This window comes from Phodopus roborovskii, unplaced genomic scaffold (assembly GCF_943737965.1).
Source record: "Phodopus roborovskii unplaced genomic scaffold, PHOROB, whole genome shotgun sequence".
NCBI lineage: Eukaryota > Metazoa > Chordata > Mammalia > Rodentia > Cricetidae > Phodopus > Phodopus roborovskii.
The window spans coordinates 4,517,688-4,533,795 of NW_026126461.1; the positions used below are offsets into that span (position 1 = coordinate 4,517,688).

General features: G+C 51.9%; 1 protein-coding gene across 1 annotated transcript in view; it reads left to right on the forward strand.

Moving 5' to 3' along the window:
- Mlph (melanophilin) overlaps window positions 1–16,108 on the forward strand; it is a 31,010-nt gene that overhangs the window by 8,438 nt on the left and 6,464 nt on the right. The window contains exons 2-12 of the mRNA XM_051190776.1: window positions 1,027–1,248; window positions 1,356–1,468; window positions 3,797–3,900; window positions 4,934–5,056; window positions 6,325–6,529; window positions 7,696–7,835; window positions 9,935–10,018; window positions 11,631–11,783; window positions 11,999–12,154; window positions 13,883–13,975; window positions 15,546–15,632. Coding sequence (XP_051046733.1) covers window positions 1,027–1,248; window positions 1,356–1,468; window positions 3,797–3,900; window positions 4,934–5,056; window positions 6,325–6,529; window positions 7,696–7,835; window positions 9,935–10,018; window positions 11,631–11,783; window positions 11,999–12,154; window positions 13,883–13,975; window positions 15,546–15,632 — 1,480 coding nt within the window. The remainder of the gene's footprint in view (window positions 1–1,026; window positions 1,249–1,355; window positions 1,469–3,796; window positions 3,901–4,933; window positions 5,057–6,324; window positions 6,530–7,695; window positions 7,836–9,934; window positions 10,019–11,630; window positions 11,784–11,998; window positions 12,155–13,882; window positions 13,976–15,545; window positions 15,633–16,108) is intronic.

Below are 16,108 nucleotides of genomic sequence, written 5' to 3' on the forward strand. Positions count from 1 at the left end.
GAAGATGCCATGACGAAGCCAAATGCTTTGTAGTCTAATTTTAAAATGTATAAAAAGCAATATAATATTTAAAATTATATGACTTTTATCTCTGTCTCTCTCTGTCTCTGTCTCCATCTCTCTCTCTCTCTCCTATACACATCCTTCTATTTCTTGTTGACCATGGAAGTAAGCCAGTGCCACTTCAGGCCAGATGTAACTTCCCAGGACCCCTCTGCATGCTGGAGTGTCCCCGCAGAAATTGAAAATTTGAAAGTTCTCAGGAGACAGTTGACCCAGTGTCTTTGGAATTTTTCTTCTCACTCAGGACGGATTACCATTACCCCATCTAAAACTAAAAACATTATGCTTGGCAGGTATTCCGTGAACTCAGAACAAAGGGGGTTCATTTATTAGGACCTGGGGTCCATTTTCCAGTCAGTTCCAGCTGGCTCCCCTTGGCAAGCTTGCCAGGAAGCTGTGGTACTTTAAACTGGATGATCCCGAAGAACAGGTTTCTCCTGGGACTTCCAGGTGCAGGGTGATTCCTGTCTGGAAATACTCCAAGCCAAGCACCTAGGTCAGGCTCTGCAGGAACAACCCTGGGCCTCAGCTTGGTGCTTACTGGAAGACATCCAAAACCACTTGCTGAGGAAATGTCCCCTGGCCTTGCCTCGGAATTCTCTGGCCCACAAGAGAGGGCACAGAGTACAATAGTAAATGCCACCACAATGGTTAAGGGCAGTGCCATTTCTGTGAAAATCATAGGTTCCTACTCTAGCCTACCAAAATTGTATGTGATTAAGCCTGACCTCTTTGTCCCCTCCAGGAAGAGGGCAAACTGGCTCTCTGCTGATGGTCAAGATGCCTGTGAGTGCCTTGGCTCAGTTTGAGCCATTGCCTTCTGCATATGGAAGTGCTGTGTGTGTGTGTGTGTGTGTGTGTGCATGTGTGTATCTGTCTGTCTGTCTTCACACTGTGTGCACTCACACACCTCATGTAGTAACAAAACGTCCAATGTATTTCTTGTTCCTACATTTTCCCCAGGGGACTGAAGGGCAAGATACAGAAAGAGAGCTCGAAGAGGGAGCTGCTGTCCGACACAGCCCATCTGAATGAGACCCATTGTGCCCGCTGCCTGCAGCCCTACCGGCTGCTCGTGAACAGCAGAAGGCAGTGTCTAGAGTGTGGCCTCTTTGTCTGCAAAAGCTGCAGCCATGTCCACCCAGAGGAACAGGGCTGGCTCTGCGACCCCTGCCACTTGGCCAGGTGAGCCTGGAGGCAGAGCATCCCTAATGGTGCCTAAGCCTGGTGTGTCACTATGGTGGGGTTGGAGGGGAAGACATTGCCTCAGGCTTGCACTCATCTCCCTGCAGAGTTGTGAAGATTGGCTCGCTCGAGTGGTACTACCAGCATGTAAGAGCCCGTTTTAAACGCTTCGGGAGTGCCAAAGTGATCCGGTCTCTCTGTGGGCGGCTTCAGGGTGGAGGTAAGGGGAGGACTGGCCTGGAGATGTTCTGGGCATGCTTTAATTTTGAAGAACCATTAAGTGTGGTTGGTTGGCACAGACCTCTGGAGCCCTCTGTCAACTTCCAGCCCCCTGGGAGTTGCTTGCTATAAACATCCCCAATATTTGAAGTCATTGTTTTTGTGGGGTTTTTTTTTTTTAATTTTACACCACATTGAGGACTCGTAGCCAGGGAGCTATGACTGTCACTTAAAAGTCAGCAGAGTTTCAGCTTGGCCCTCTTGAGAGCTGTGGGAATTAAAGCTTCCTGCCTTCGATAACCAGCCATTCTCAAAACTGTCTCTGTGATGGCCAGTAGGTGGCGCTGTGGTGGGACACCACCACCACCACCACCACCACCAACAACAACAACAACAACAAAACAGGCACTTCCTTGCAAGGAGTCCCATCAACCCAGCTGAGAGCAGTCTCAGACTTCCTCTTCCCCCACCCCTTGATCCCAAAGCTTTATTCTCCCCTGCTGGGCTCCTGTAAACAGCACAGCAAGACCCAAAGCAAGGAAGGAGCTGGCACTGCCTTAGACTACTTTATTCTCTTTCATATGCATTAAAATTAATCGTGTGTGTGTGTGTGTGTGTGTGTGTGTGTGTGTGTGTGTGTGTGTATGAGGGGGGGGGGTACATGTGAGCTCAGGTCCATGCATGTCGGAAATCACTGGAGCATGTGAATCTAGAGTACAGATTCGTGTGGACCCACCACCATGACCACCCAATGTGGCTGGGAACTGAACCCAGCTTCTCTGCATGAACACTGTGTACTTTTGGCTGCCGAGCCGACATGTCTGAGAGCTGACCCAGCCTGGGCATGGTGTCATTTCAGATCTCCTTGAGAAAGGCTCTTTCCCAGCAGGTTTTCCCGCAGGCAGCAGGATTTACTTGTCAACAGTGGGGTCTCAGCTATCTCCCTTTTGGTCAGGTGACACAGGCAGGGCATCCCTGGTCTGTGGCAGGAACATGGGAACCCTTTGGACTTGTGTGACATGACCGATGAGACAGGTGACTAGTGTAGCTGGGGCCTGTGTCCTCAATGTAGAGAGAAGTCAGAAGTCGTATCTGGAAGGACCCTGAAGGCTTGGGGGGAGTGCTTAGCTTTTGATGTCACCCAGCAAGTCAGTTGGTGCCTCCACAGCCTACATGCTTGCTTCTGCTGACACAGACCCTTCCCAGTCTGCCACCCTGCAAAGGCGACTCTGCCCACCATGCTCCCTACAGGCTCAGGCTCAGACAGAGCAGGCATGGGCTAGAGGGAAGGAAAGAAAGCAAACTGAGAGCGCCCCCAGGCTCATGACCCAGGATCCCAGCGGTACAGGCAGGAAGCAGGTCCCTGGTGTCCCTCCAGCACTTGCCCAGGTGGTTGTCCATAGGCAGCAGTGACACACAGGATGAGGGGTCAGAATGTAAACTGACCAAGGCCACTGTGCATTAGAACACACCGAGGAACCAGAGCCATCTGAGGCCTGAGTGCCCTGCTGTGGAAATGACAAAGAAACCCATGCAGGGTTTCAGATGCATGGATGGATAGATGGATGGATGGATGGATGCATGGATGGATGCATGGATGCATGGATGGATGGATCAGAGGTTAGATAGAAGGAAAGAAAAGAAAGATGGACAGGTATATAGTGGTGAACAGGTGCTTGGCTGGGTGGATGGATAGATAAATATATAAAAAGAAGAAAGAAAGAAAGAGGAAGGATGGAAGGAAAAGAGGAAGGGAGGGAGAGATGGGAGGATGGGAGGAGGGATGGGAGGATGGGGGAGGGATGGGAAGATGGGAGGAGGGATGGGAGGAGGATGGGAGGAGGGATAGGAGGAGGGATGAGAGGAGGGTGGGAGGAGGGATGGGAGGATGAGAGGAGGGTGTCAGTTACTTTTCTATTGCTGTGGAAAGATATCATCATATAGGAGTTTATTTGGGGCTCATAATTTCAGGAGGTTGGAGTCTATGACCATCATAGTGGAAATCATGACAGTAGTCCGGTAGGCAGGCTTGGAGCTACAGCAATAGCTAAGCACTCACACAAGGCAGAGGGGGGTAACTAGGAATGGCACTAGTCTTCTGAAACCTACCCCCAGTGACACATGTTCTCCAAGACCACACCTCCTACTCCTTCCCAAACAGTTCAGCCCACTAGAGACCACGTACTCAAATATATGAGCTTAGGGTGGCCATTCTCATTCGGACACTGCAGATGGGTAGTTGGCAAGTGAGTGGAAGGATGGACGAGAGAGTTAAGTGGTCTCCCAGTCTGGTCCTCCGAGGGTGGAGCCATGCATCTGTATATTGCAGGGGGATCTGAGCCAAGATTGGGGGAAGAGAGTGGAGACAGTGAGCAGACGGATGAGGATGGAGACCTGGATGGAGAGGCCCAGGCCCAGCCTCTCAACAGCAAAGTAAGTCCTTCCCAGGCACCCACTCTCTGTCCCGGATCCCCACACCTTTCCAGCCCATTCTCAGGCCTCTCAACTGCCAGCCACTGCATACAGCAGGCACCCACCTTTCTCCCCTAGTCCCACCCCATTCCCTCAGCCCCCTCAGTGGCTCCTCATCCCTAGGCTGAGACTCCTTCCTCAGCCCCTCCCTCCTCCTGAGCCCCTCCCTCCTAAGCATGGGAGCCCAAGTGCTCACTTCAGAGCTCCAAAATTTCAAGGTACAGAGAGACAAATCCCTCTGTCAGGCCTGGCCTGACCGACTGGAGCTCTGGGGCACCCCGGTGCTGCAAGAGTGTGCAGGAGGATAGGCCTGTGTCCTCATAGCTCAGGGGCCCTGCATGGGAGCAGGTCTTGCACCTTTCAGATCATGGGACTTGTCTTTATATGTGGCCACTTCTCTTCTTGTTTATCTTTTCCTAAGTTATTTTTGGTGGTGGAGACAGGCCAGGCGGTGCCTTGGTTTGGGGATAGGATGACAGAGGTGAGTCAGAGAAGTGGGCTGGAGAGTGGCAGTTTGACCTTGAACCCTTTGAAGGTGACAGGGCTGTAGAATCAGATCTGAGAAATGCTCCAAGGATTCACCATTTGCTGATCTCACAGCATACAGCCTATCCAGTTTCTAGAACATTCTACAATAAAACATACATGAAAGGATCAGGGTAATCGTACTGAAGGGCCCATATATCTAAAAGTTGGAGTGCTCACCTTCCTCCACCCCATAGTCAGTGGGCTACATACCCTCGGGTCCCAGGATGCCTTCTGTGTGGCGTGCCTTTTAGTGCTACAGTAGCCCCGACCCTAGGAGTACCTGGCAGGCCAAGAACTCACTTCCCTTACAGGACAGCTAGGACCCTGGGGACAGTGTCACCTCTGATGGAATAGACACTGTGGGCTCCTGTGCCCCCTTTGACCTCAGGACTACTGTGGGTCAGCTTCTAGCTGGAGGCTGAGTGTGGGGCTGGGCTTTGACCAGTCTTCCTTATCTTACCCCGAGAAGAAGAAGCGCCTGCTCTCCTTCAGTGACATGGACTTTGAGGAAGACTCAGAGCAGTCTACACAGCCTTGCAGCCACACCCTGGGCCTGTCCTCTGTCCCAAAGTCCACATACAGCCTGCAGGTCAGTGCACTCTGGGATCTGCCCAACCCCTCCCCGATTCCTCTTACAGGCAAGTGCTTGGCCTCAGTTAGGGTTACACTTGGGGACACAGTATCCTATAGCCAGGTACAGACGATTGGAGACAGGATGTGGAAGAAAGGGATTCAGAAACTCCCATCCTCCCAAGGCCAGCATCTCAGGACACTGAGCAAACACTTGGAGAGGTCTGGCAGGTGAAAACTAAGGCCAGGCGGGTGAGTTGGGGGCCTGGGATGTGAGGATTGGTGCTTGGTCTGGACATAAGGACTTGGGAGAGCAGAATGAACAATGGCATTCACGAAGGAGCCAGACGAGACCTAGCACTGAGCTGTACCTGTGTCTTGCCAAGACATCATGCACTCTTGTTCAAACTAGGCTGAGTGAAAACTCCTGCTGTTACTGCACTCTGCTCATTAGCCATGTGACCTTGGACCTTCAAAGTTCTTGGCAACTTTATCGGCTCATTTTGGAAGAAGGCTGATAACTTCTGCCTTTCACGGTTGAGTTTGCATGAGACACACAGATGGGCAGTAAAAAATCAGTTGTTAGCACAAGGCCAGGCAGGTGCACTTTTGTTGTGAACTTTCCAGCAGCTCTTGGGGTAAGGCAGAGCTGGTCTAAGCTAGGTACTGTTGGGCCTTCTCACCCTCCCAATAGGAGAAGGCAAAGAGCAGGGCCACAGAAGCCAGCCCCTAAGGGACATCGGGCCATAGGCTCTGCTCCTCCAACTCCCCCTCCCCCAGAACCCATGCCACTCCACCATCCAAGGTCAAACCACGGAGATGCTGGGGTGGTGGCTTCCAGGAGCCCACAATACATAGATCCCTTGGGGACAGTGACACTATGAAGACCCCTCAACCTGGGGACAGACTGCTCAGGAAACCTCATCTCCACCCTTTGACCCTCTGACCATCAAGGACTGCTAAAGTAGACAAAGTAACCATGTCCTCTCTCCCAAGAAAAAAAGTAAAATCTTCACAGCAATGTTTTCATGGCTTCAGCCAAAGTGAGCCTGGGCCCCCGGCTACTCAGAAATACTTCTGTCTCCTGTATGATGCCTGGGCACAGTGTCCTGGGGAACTGTCACACTTCCCCAGTTTCATGTCACAAACATGAAACAGAAGGGTGGTAAATGCTCTTGGCACAGTGTTTGAAAACAGAGATGAAAAGCAAACACAGCCCGGGCAGATGGCTGTCTAGTGTTCAGTCAGCACCGTTGGAGCAGCCAAAGCTGATGCTCATGTGTTCAGTCCCTCTCAGGTGAACCCTGCTCTGAGGATACCACCTCCCTGGAGCCCGAGGGCCTGGAGGACACTGATGCAGGAGCTTTGGGGTGTCACTCTGGTCCAGAAGAGCAGCCATATAGCCCCTTGCCCTCCGGAGAGGATGCTCACACTGAGCTGGACCCACCCAGAACATCCTGCAAGCGGGCCCTAGGGACCACAGCTATGCCTGGTAGGTACTCTAGCCTGGGGGGTAAGAGTCCCTAGGAAGCCAGCCCCTCCCCCTAGTTTACATAGACAGACTGGCTAGTCCTTTCAGGGTAATGTCCTTCAGTAAACCTCATAGACCCTTTCCTTCCTGGGCTCCGTGCTTCCCTGTTATATCTAGAAATATCAAGAAAGAAGTTAAGCCATCTCCAGTCCATAGCCACTGGTATAGGGTAGGGACATGTCAACGTCGTCATAATGGCTACAGTCCCACCAAGTCCAAAGCTATACTTGAAGATTACAGATGGACCTGTAGCTACTCGTCAGGGGACAACAAGCAAGAGAAGGAAACCTGTTCCATTAGATTTTATCAGACAGTTTAGCCTTCCAAGTGGAATCCCCTCGGATGCCTCTTCCTGTGCCCAAGGATGCCGGGTTCAGCAGTTCGGACACAAATTAAATTAGAGTAAATGAGGTCACAGCAGCATGCTGCCTTCCACCACCACACGTGCAGCAGCTGCAGGGAAACCTATCTGTTCCTGCCTCCCTGTTGCTGGTCCTTAGAGACTATAACTGCATGTCCCTTGCAGCGATTGGGATCCTAGGGATAGAAGTGGGGTTCCACTTGTTCCCAAAACTATGAATGAAAAAAGCTGTCCAGTGGTAAAACTTTATATTCCTTTACATGACACATGATCCTGGAGCATGCGGAAGAGGCAAGCCAGGACCAGAAGACCCAGCAATGCCAAGCAAAGGCCCTTGTGTTTGGGGGGGTTCCAAGAATGGAACCCAGCCAGGCTGTACCTAAGATCAGGGACAGGGTGATATGGCAGGCCACCGGGCCATAGGCTTTCCTGCCACTCATTGTCCTTGCTAGGAAAAGCAGTGATTTCTACCTCACCCTGAAGTTGTAGGGACTAAATGAGACAGTCACATGTGCTGAAAAATGATCACCAAATTAGCAATGACAACTGTGATCTCACAAGGAGTCAGAGTATGGTCTGGGTTTGGGGCATCTTAGGCACAGGGTCTCCCGGGCTGTGTTCGAGGAGCTGCAGTGTTACTCAGGCAGTGTCTGGGCAGGATTCACAGTGCAGGGTGGGACCTGCTGAGCACCAGACACAGGCAAGGGTCTCGTGTGTCCCTGGGCTCTTGACCCTCTGTTCCACTCAAACCCTTCTTTCTCCAAAGGGACAGATGGTGTCAAAAGCAAACAGCTCCCCTCACAGTACCTGGCTGATGTGGATACCTCCGATGAAGACAGTCTCAAGGATCCCAGGGCAGCCTCCCAGCATTCCAAGAGGAGGGCCCGGGTTATGCCGGACACTCAGGTAATGGAGTTTGAGAGAATTCCGCCTCTGTGCTTCTCTGGATGGATCCCCCCGCCCCCCGCCTTTCACACCAAGTGAAATTTTTGAGAAATTGAAGCTTTCAGGACTTTGGGGCATGAAACTGCCTATATCATAGGGCTTTGTCAATATGCATGCTTTATTGAAGTGATTTGTATAACATTAAGTTGACTAAGTATTCCAGTTCCTCAAAATGTTAAAAGAAAAAAAGTGAGGGAGGAAGGGGAGGAGAGGGGGAGGAAGGAAGGAAGGAAGGAAGGAAGAAAACTGGCATGCACGGCAGCTAATCATATAACTTGAGAGACAGACATAGAAGGATCTCAAGTTCAAAGCCAGCCTAGGCTGCATATCCAGAGTCCATCTCTAAGAAGAAATTAAAAATATAGTTACCACCTGGCTCTTCTGTGACCACACAGAGTAGCAATTAATTTTGACCACATCGTCACCAAGATTGAAAGCAGGGTCTCCAAGAGACAGCCACATAATCTGTGTTGATTTAGCCACAAGAGACAGATTTCCATGTTCAAGCGAGGCTTAGAACACAATCGGCCTGCTGCTTCTGCAGGGGATGGTGACACTTGCTTTTCAAAACGGCTGTGCCCAAAGTTCTGAGCCTGAACAGGTCTTATTTCCTGAACACAGGAAATGGATAGAGGAGGGAATTCTGGCATGAGAGGCTGGGAGGAATCCCACCCCAGGCTGGAGATGGAACCCAGGACCCTAAGCGTGCTAGGTGAGCTATCTAACGCTGAGTCACACAGCCCCAGCCCTTGGATTTGTGAGACAGGCTCTCTTTGTAGCTCAGGCTGGTCTTGCCATTCTCCTGCCTCAGCCTCTCAAAGGCTGGGTTACAGTGTACCTGCCGCACACAGGCAAAATAGGGGACTCCAGCCCTCCTTGAAACCATGGTTCCTCGGGCTTGTCTACAAAGTACAGGTGGCTCCAGTCACCAGACAGACAAACAGGTGGCGTTGGCTGTGTTCCTTGTGTGTCTTACTGGTCTGGTGGTCCCCACTTTTCCATAGGGCCTAGCTGCAGCCAACCCTCACCCCCCCCCACCTCCCACACGCCCCCACCCTTGCCAAAAAGCCACACTGAGTCCTCTGAGCCAACTGCCCAATCTGTCATTTTGCTGGCTGCTGGCCTCTCCCAGGCTCTGCCTTCCTCTTTAGCCCCAGTGTACCATCATCCTTAGTGGCTTCTTTTCTTACTCACTCCATGTGGCCTCCACAATGACAGTATTGACACTGAGTGGCTTTTCCTCTTTCTAAGTCCCCACCTGTGCCTCCTGGGCCAGTAGACAAAGGCCATGTGCAGAACAGCCTACTGAGGATATCGATCATTGTCACCGCAACAAACACCAAATGGGCCAGGCCATATGAACCCGCAGTCAATGGCTGCCCACAGAGGGCATGCATAGGCAGAGGACTCACAGACACTTGCCTTGACATTTCCAGTGAGCGGTCTTCCTCCACTCCAAGTCCCCGGTGCTGGTGGTAATTACCCACCAACAATGGCAGCTTCCCGCCCCTGTACGTGTCATTTCCCTCTCCTAAGGCCAGGCGAGCGGAAAATGAGATAATGCGGGACGGAGAGGCTGCCTGCAAGGAAGCAAAGCAAAGAGGAATTGATTTTCCGGACTGTGTCTGGGAGCTAATAGAACAGCTGACTCAAGAGTCTGGTGACTCAAAGAATTAGGAAGCTGTGCTCTGGGTCACAAGCGACCCAGGGCTCTTGCTACCTAATGGCTTTGGTCACCGTGCCCAGCTTAATGCACGTCTTCCTGTGCTGACCAGCCAGGACAGTGGCAGGAGCTGCCCAGTGATGGACACGGTCGCCTCTTTCTACTGCCTTGGTGTCTGGTTGGGTTTCTCCTCTCTCCTACATGCTCACCCCACCCCATTCACCTCCTTTTGGGGTTCCGGTGCCCCTGCTGTCAGAAAGGCTTTGTTTCACACTTAACCTCCAGGGCCATGCCATAGCCGGACCTGGGGCTTCAGAGAAGGAAGACACCTGTGCTGTTGGGATACAGTGAGGCCCTCTGCTATAACCAGAACACTGCTCCTCTCCCCCTGCTACAGATCCTGGAGTTGAACAAGCGCATGTCAGCTGTGGAGAACCTGCTGGTCCACCTGGAGAATGTGGTACTGCCCACCTCAGCCCAGGTAACACCCTGAGCTATGCCAGATCAGCCCGCAGCCTTCCATTATGGAAGGTTAAAGTCCCAGCCCTGACTCAGGGGAAATGTGTCAGCATTCCAAAGATGGATAGACGATGTTCCCTACATAGCCCACCCACATGAAGCCATCTGTGGCCAATAACAAGATGATACAGTATGGGTAGGTATCACATAAACTGCTGTGAGATGAATCTTCATCCAGATGTAGACACCATGGATGCTGAAGCTGGACCGGCATCCCCAGCCTGCACTACCTCACTGAAGAATCTCATGACTCTCACAGCTCTTCCCCATCCCTACATCAAGGACAGACACTGATAAAAGCTCCGCTTCCCGCTAGCTGTGGTCTCATGATTCTTGGTAGTTCCTTGCCAGTGCCTTCATGATCCGACTTACTTGAAGTCATGATGCCGCTTACGGAACCTGTGGCTGAAGTACATCGTGCTGGAGAGTAGCTTCAGGCAGCAAAGAAATGTCCATTGCCTGGTGTCCAAAGCCAGCTTGAGACACTCATATGGGCTTTCTTGGATTTTTTTTTTACAAGCTGGAGCAAATAGATATTCTAGGTCCTTAAAAATCTCATCTAAGACAAAGAGACGGGCACCTGTGGAGGCTGCCTCCTCTGATCTGAACGCAAGACTTGTCTATGAAAGATGATGCCACAGAGTCACGACACTCTGCCACCTTCTCTTTCTTCTGTCAGCAACTTCATATTGGCCTGAGGGGGTTAGTTCCTGTTGCAAAAGTGACGTAATGCTATGGAGTGACACCTCCACCTCCCCTGGACTCACAAACCTGTAAAATATGAGGGTCCTTGTTGCTGTGGTAATCCAGGACAGACCCTGGAGCCCTATGGGAACACAGACTATCTGGGTAGTGCTGAGAGAACATGTTGTGAGACACCCCAGTCTCACAACGAGAGTGTGGTGAACCAGAGAGCCTCGTCCTCAGCCCCATGAGCCCCAGCCAAATGCCCAGGGCTGTAGTTCAGGTCCATGGACATAGGACCAGAGCCGGGAACAAATGGAAGGTCTTGTGGGCTCAGTGGATGTATGGAGTGGTAGAGGGAGGAGATGCCGTCCACTTATGAGGACCTCCCCCAAAGAAAGCTCCGTGTTTTGTTCAAACCCTGTGCTCTGATGGGTCATCCTTAAAAGATGCTCTGCCTCGTACCACAACATGGGTCAGCTTGGAGAACTTAGGCTGCCCAGTGGCAATTCAGGGAAATGAGCTGCCCCTAGAGAGCAGACCGTCTGATGCTGTTCAGATGAGGAGCCCAGCAAGGTCAGATTCAGGAAGACAGATAGACTGAGGAAGGATGGGGAGTGAGTTTTCAGTGGGGATGGAGTCTCAGTATAGCTACAGGGAAGGTTCTATGGGGAGAGGGCGGTGCTGGGTGCATGACGAAAATCTGAGCTGTAAGTCTTAAAACGGTGAGATGATACATCTTATATGCCTATTTTACCCAGGTGGACATTTGGGGGTGAGGAAGCAGGGCAAAGGATGGGTCTTGAATAGAAATGGGTGCTGGAGTCTTCTCAGGCTCGCTCACCTCCCTAATCTGCCTCTGAGCCCTTGCCCCAACCTGGCCCCATCAGGAACCAGCTGTGGAGTCACACCCCAGTGCAGACAAAGAGGAGGAAGCTCTCAGGAGGAGGCTGGAGGAGCTCACCAGCAACATCAGTGATCCTGGCACCTCATCAGAAGACGAGACCAAGCCAGGTGGCACCCTCCATGCGGTGTCCCCAGAGGTGAGGTCTCACAGTCCCAGGCAAAGGGCAGGGCAAGAAGGACAGCCCCAGGTGGCCGTCCAACCTTTCAGGGAGGGCAGCTAACTAGATACAGGCTTGGGGGGGGGGCTTGATGAGCGCACACAGGTGAAGAGGTTGGAGATCAGCCATGGGGACTCAACAGGGAGGCAGTGCTGTGCTTCATGGATGACCAATGTCACCCTTCTCGTCCCTAGGTGTGCACAGACACTGGGCACATGGAGACACAGGGAAGGAGCCCTCAGGGGCCTGGGAACCCTACTCGGACCACAAAGAGCACAGATGAGGTACTGTCAGAGATGGAGGACAGAGTGGCCATGACAGCCTCTGAAGTTCAGCAGTCTGAGAGCGAGGTAACCTCACACTCCCCTGGACGGAATCTCCCCAGAGATGACAATGTCCTGGTGATGGAACCCAGCCAGAGCTCTGAGATCCCAAGAGCCCACCTAAGGGCTTTCAGAAGCCTCTGTGGCAGCCAGGAATGGGCAGGGTGCAAGTTTAGGGGTTCTTCCCACCCCTCCACTTGCTGTTCAACCTGGGGAGTGCAGGTGACTGTTTCAGCTATGAAAAGGCACATCGGTCGCTATCTCCCATCCTATGAGCAGAGCCTAGACACAGGCTGAGGTGAGGATAGCAGGGCTCACAATGGGACTTGGCAGAGGACGTTCCTGGGCTGAGCAGTGATGGCAGAGCTGGGATTTGGGGGAAGAAATACATCAACAGTGAACGGGTCCAAGCCAAGGCAGCATGTACAGGCATTCCAGGAACAGCAGGGGACTGTAATGTCCTCCTCCTGCAGTCCAGTAAGAAAAGAGGTCTGCACCCAGGCTATGGGAAAGCCAGTGCCCTTACCCTCCGCAGCAAATAGTTGCCAGTGCCCAAGGAAAGGAAGGGCGAGTCAGGACCACTCTCATCCAAGGGGCGAGGCAGGCCCAAGCCTTTTCTTCAAGGGTTCCCCTTCTAAAATGTGACTGAAATGAGTAGATCACAAAGGGGACAGCTGTGAAGATCTGAGCCCAAGTGCCCCTGTGGCACTTAGATTCTTTGTCAGAGACACATGAGAAAAAATGAAAACAAATCAAATCATTACATCATGAAATAGTTATGCGGACAATATGGAGGTTTGTCCCAGAGTGCCCAGGAAGAGATGCTTAGAGAAGCTGGTAGGGGACCCTAAAGAGAATCAAGGACAGTGGTTCTCAACCTGCAGGTCACAACCCCTTGGGGGTCACATATCAGATATCCTGCATACCAGATATTTGCCTTATGATTCATAACAGTAGCAAAATTACAGTTATGAAGTATCAATGAATGTTATGGTTGGGGGTCAGCACAGCATGAGGAACTGTATTAGAGGGTTGCAGCATCAGGAAGGTTGAGAGCCGCTGCTACTCTAGGGGATTGGAGTCCAGGCAGAGAGAGCAGAGCACGCAAAGGTGCTGGGGTGAGGTCAAGCTTACTAAGCTCATGGACCGGCTGTGAAACCCCAAGACCCAAACACAGTGATGGGGAGGTTGACGAGGATGGTGGATGGAGAGCCCTGGGGACCATAGAGGTAAACTGAGGGAAGTGACTGGTGGTGTGGTTCAGTGGTGCAACCCATGCTCAGCATGTGCGAGGCCCGGAGTCCAATTCCTAAACCCACTATATGAAGAACCGCAGGAGGAGGAAGCTAACTTGGCTTCTGCATTTAGATGCTTCCTCTGGCTGCTGTGGGGAGGGCCACCAAAGACCTGAGAACAGGAAAAGGGTGGCTCCGGTGGTGGCAGAAGGGAGTGGCCAGGTCAGGCTTGATCAGGTCAGATTAGTCCAAGCTGATCCCGGCCACCCCCATCACCCCACCATTCCCACCCCAACACACACAACATCCTACTAGTGAGTGGGAGCCAATCTTCCAGATGTGCACAGCCTTCCAGATGTGCCTCCAGAAAGTGCACAGCACCCAGAGACACCCTTCAAGACTCTTAGGACCAGGGAGGAAGAGAGAAAAGATCCCAGGACCAGGCTATGGTTGGGATTCTGACCTTTTATGATCTGAGATGGGTCGCTGAGTGACATCTGTCTGCCCCCCTCTTTTCTAGGTCTCAGACATCGAGTCCAGGATTGCAGCCCTGAGGGCAGCAGGGCTCACAGTGAAACCCTCAGGAAAACCTCGGAGAAAGTCAAACATCCCAGTGAGTTAGGTAGAGGTGTGGAACACACCCTCCCCACGCAGGACTTCCTCAGTAGCCCACAGGGTCCGCCTAAGACCTTCCGGTAACCCATGAAGTAAAAGCCCTGATTTTCTCGAGGCTGCCAATCATGTTTCCCATAGCCAGTTGGTGAGCTGGACCCGCACAGGAGCTTTTTTATTACTTTTTTATTACTTTGAAGTTGAAAAGAGCTCCTTATAGGCGGGAAAGCCGGGAGATCCACAAAGTGCCTGACACAAGCATGTCGGCCTGAGTTCAATCCCCAGAATTTATAAATACATGGGGGGGGGTATGTCAGGCATGACATGCTGGTGCACACTTGTAATCCCAGGGCTGGGGACACATCGACAGGAAGACCCCTGGGACTTGTTGACAAGCCACCCAAGTCTACTTGGTGAGCTATGGGGCAGTGAGACCCTACCTCAATAAAACAAGAATACTGGTGGAGAGCATCTGAGGAGTGACAGCCAAGGTTGTTCTCTGGCCTACACATCAGTACCAGTTCAGCCATTCATACACAAAAACCCCCAAGTGGAGTCCCAGCCCCTAGGTGGTCAAGCCTCACCTGGTGACAGAGGACTTGATTAAATGCCAGTTGGAGGTAGGCATGGCTAGAGTAACTGAAGGAAAGGCTCCCGCCACTGGACCTGCCCTTGAAGTGGTGATCAGAACCAAGCATCCTCCCCCAAGCCCAGTCATGAGTTTCAAATAGAGAGAGCCATGCCTGGGGTATTAGGGTAGAAAAAGGAAAAATGACCTACAGCACCCCTGGATAGGGGTAGTGATGAAATCCTTACCACCCAGTCACCATGGCATTTCAGATCAATAAGTAGTGACTTTCATATGTACACATCCCCCGTGGGACCTCAAGTCCACACTATAGCAAGAAACTGCCTGATGGTATCTAAAATGGAAGGCTAACTGGAAAGTGTATTTTAATTTGGTGAGTCCACAGCTTTGTTTTATCATTTCCCCTTCGTCACGGCTCCAAATTACTGGCACCCGGCATGGCCTGGGGGAGCTCTGTTCCCCCAGACAATGGCTTTATGCTGCCACCAAAGGTAGTTCTGACTAAATCTCTCTCATTCTAATAAAACTGGAGTTTCAAAGGCTAGGCTGAAAACCAGAAAGCTCAGAGAGTTACAGCAGCAACTGGCTACCTTTCTCTCGTTGCTGGCGTCCTGAAACCACTCCTTCCCGCTCCACCACCAATTAAAACAACCATGTTAAGCACCTCCCTGCTACTTCCTGTCATTCAGTTGCAAACTCCGCCTCTCTGCGCCCAGGTTAGTTTTATTTAATTAAGGCAAATGCAACACCTCTTTACATACTGAACAATGCAGCATGAACAAACGTAACAAGTATCCCACAACTCGGTCTAGAACCCCAGGTGGTAATGGGGGAGGGTGTAGCCTCACGCTCTGCCCCAGTGTTCTTGACCAATACCTACAGAGACCACTGTCCTGCTTTGTGCCAGCCTTGCTTGACTCCCATTCTGTGTGTCATGGTCCAACTAGATGATAATGACACATATTTCTTCCTCCATTTCCAGATCTTTCTTCCCCGGGTTACTGAGAAACTTGACAGGGTCCCAAAGGACCCCTCTGCAGACCCTGAGGACCAAGCCCAGGTTCCTGAGGTACTCTCAACCACAGCCTTCCAAGGCAGCTTCCTTAGAGGAGCAAGTGCTGGGGGAGGGGGGGGAGATGGGCGGAGAGTGACCCAACAGCTCAGCAATACCTGAAGGGGCCATAGACCGCAGGGCGGCGGGGTGGGGGGACTAGGGTAGCGTCTGATGGGGAAATCCCAGAAATCCCAGCAAGATGCAGAGATGGGGACACAGGGGGAAGGAGCTTCTGTCAAGCATACCTAGGCTCCCTGGCTCAGTTCTTTAGGCAGCTCTGGGGTGAGGGATGTCAGACCCCACTTATCCTACTCGGGGGCTGGAGGTTTTATCCCTCTGTTCTTATCAGTCTTGGGTAAGGGTCTTGCCAGAGCCACATGTGTTTCCAAATACATCTGCCACCCAGCTCTGACATAGCAGCCTGTCACAGTGTCTGGTTATTGGGAGTGAAAACACTTAGGAGCCACTGTATGAGGAAATGGCCCAAGGAT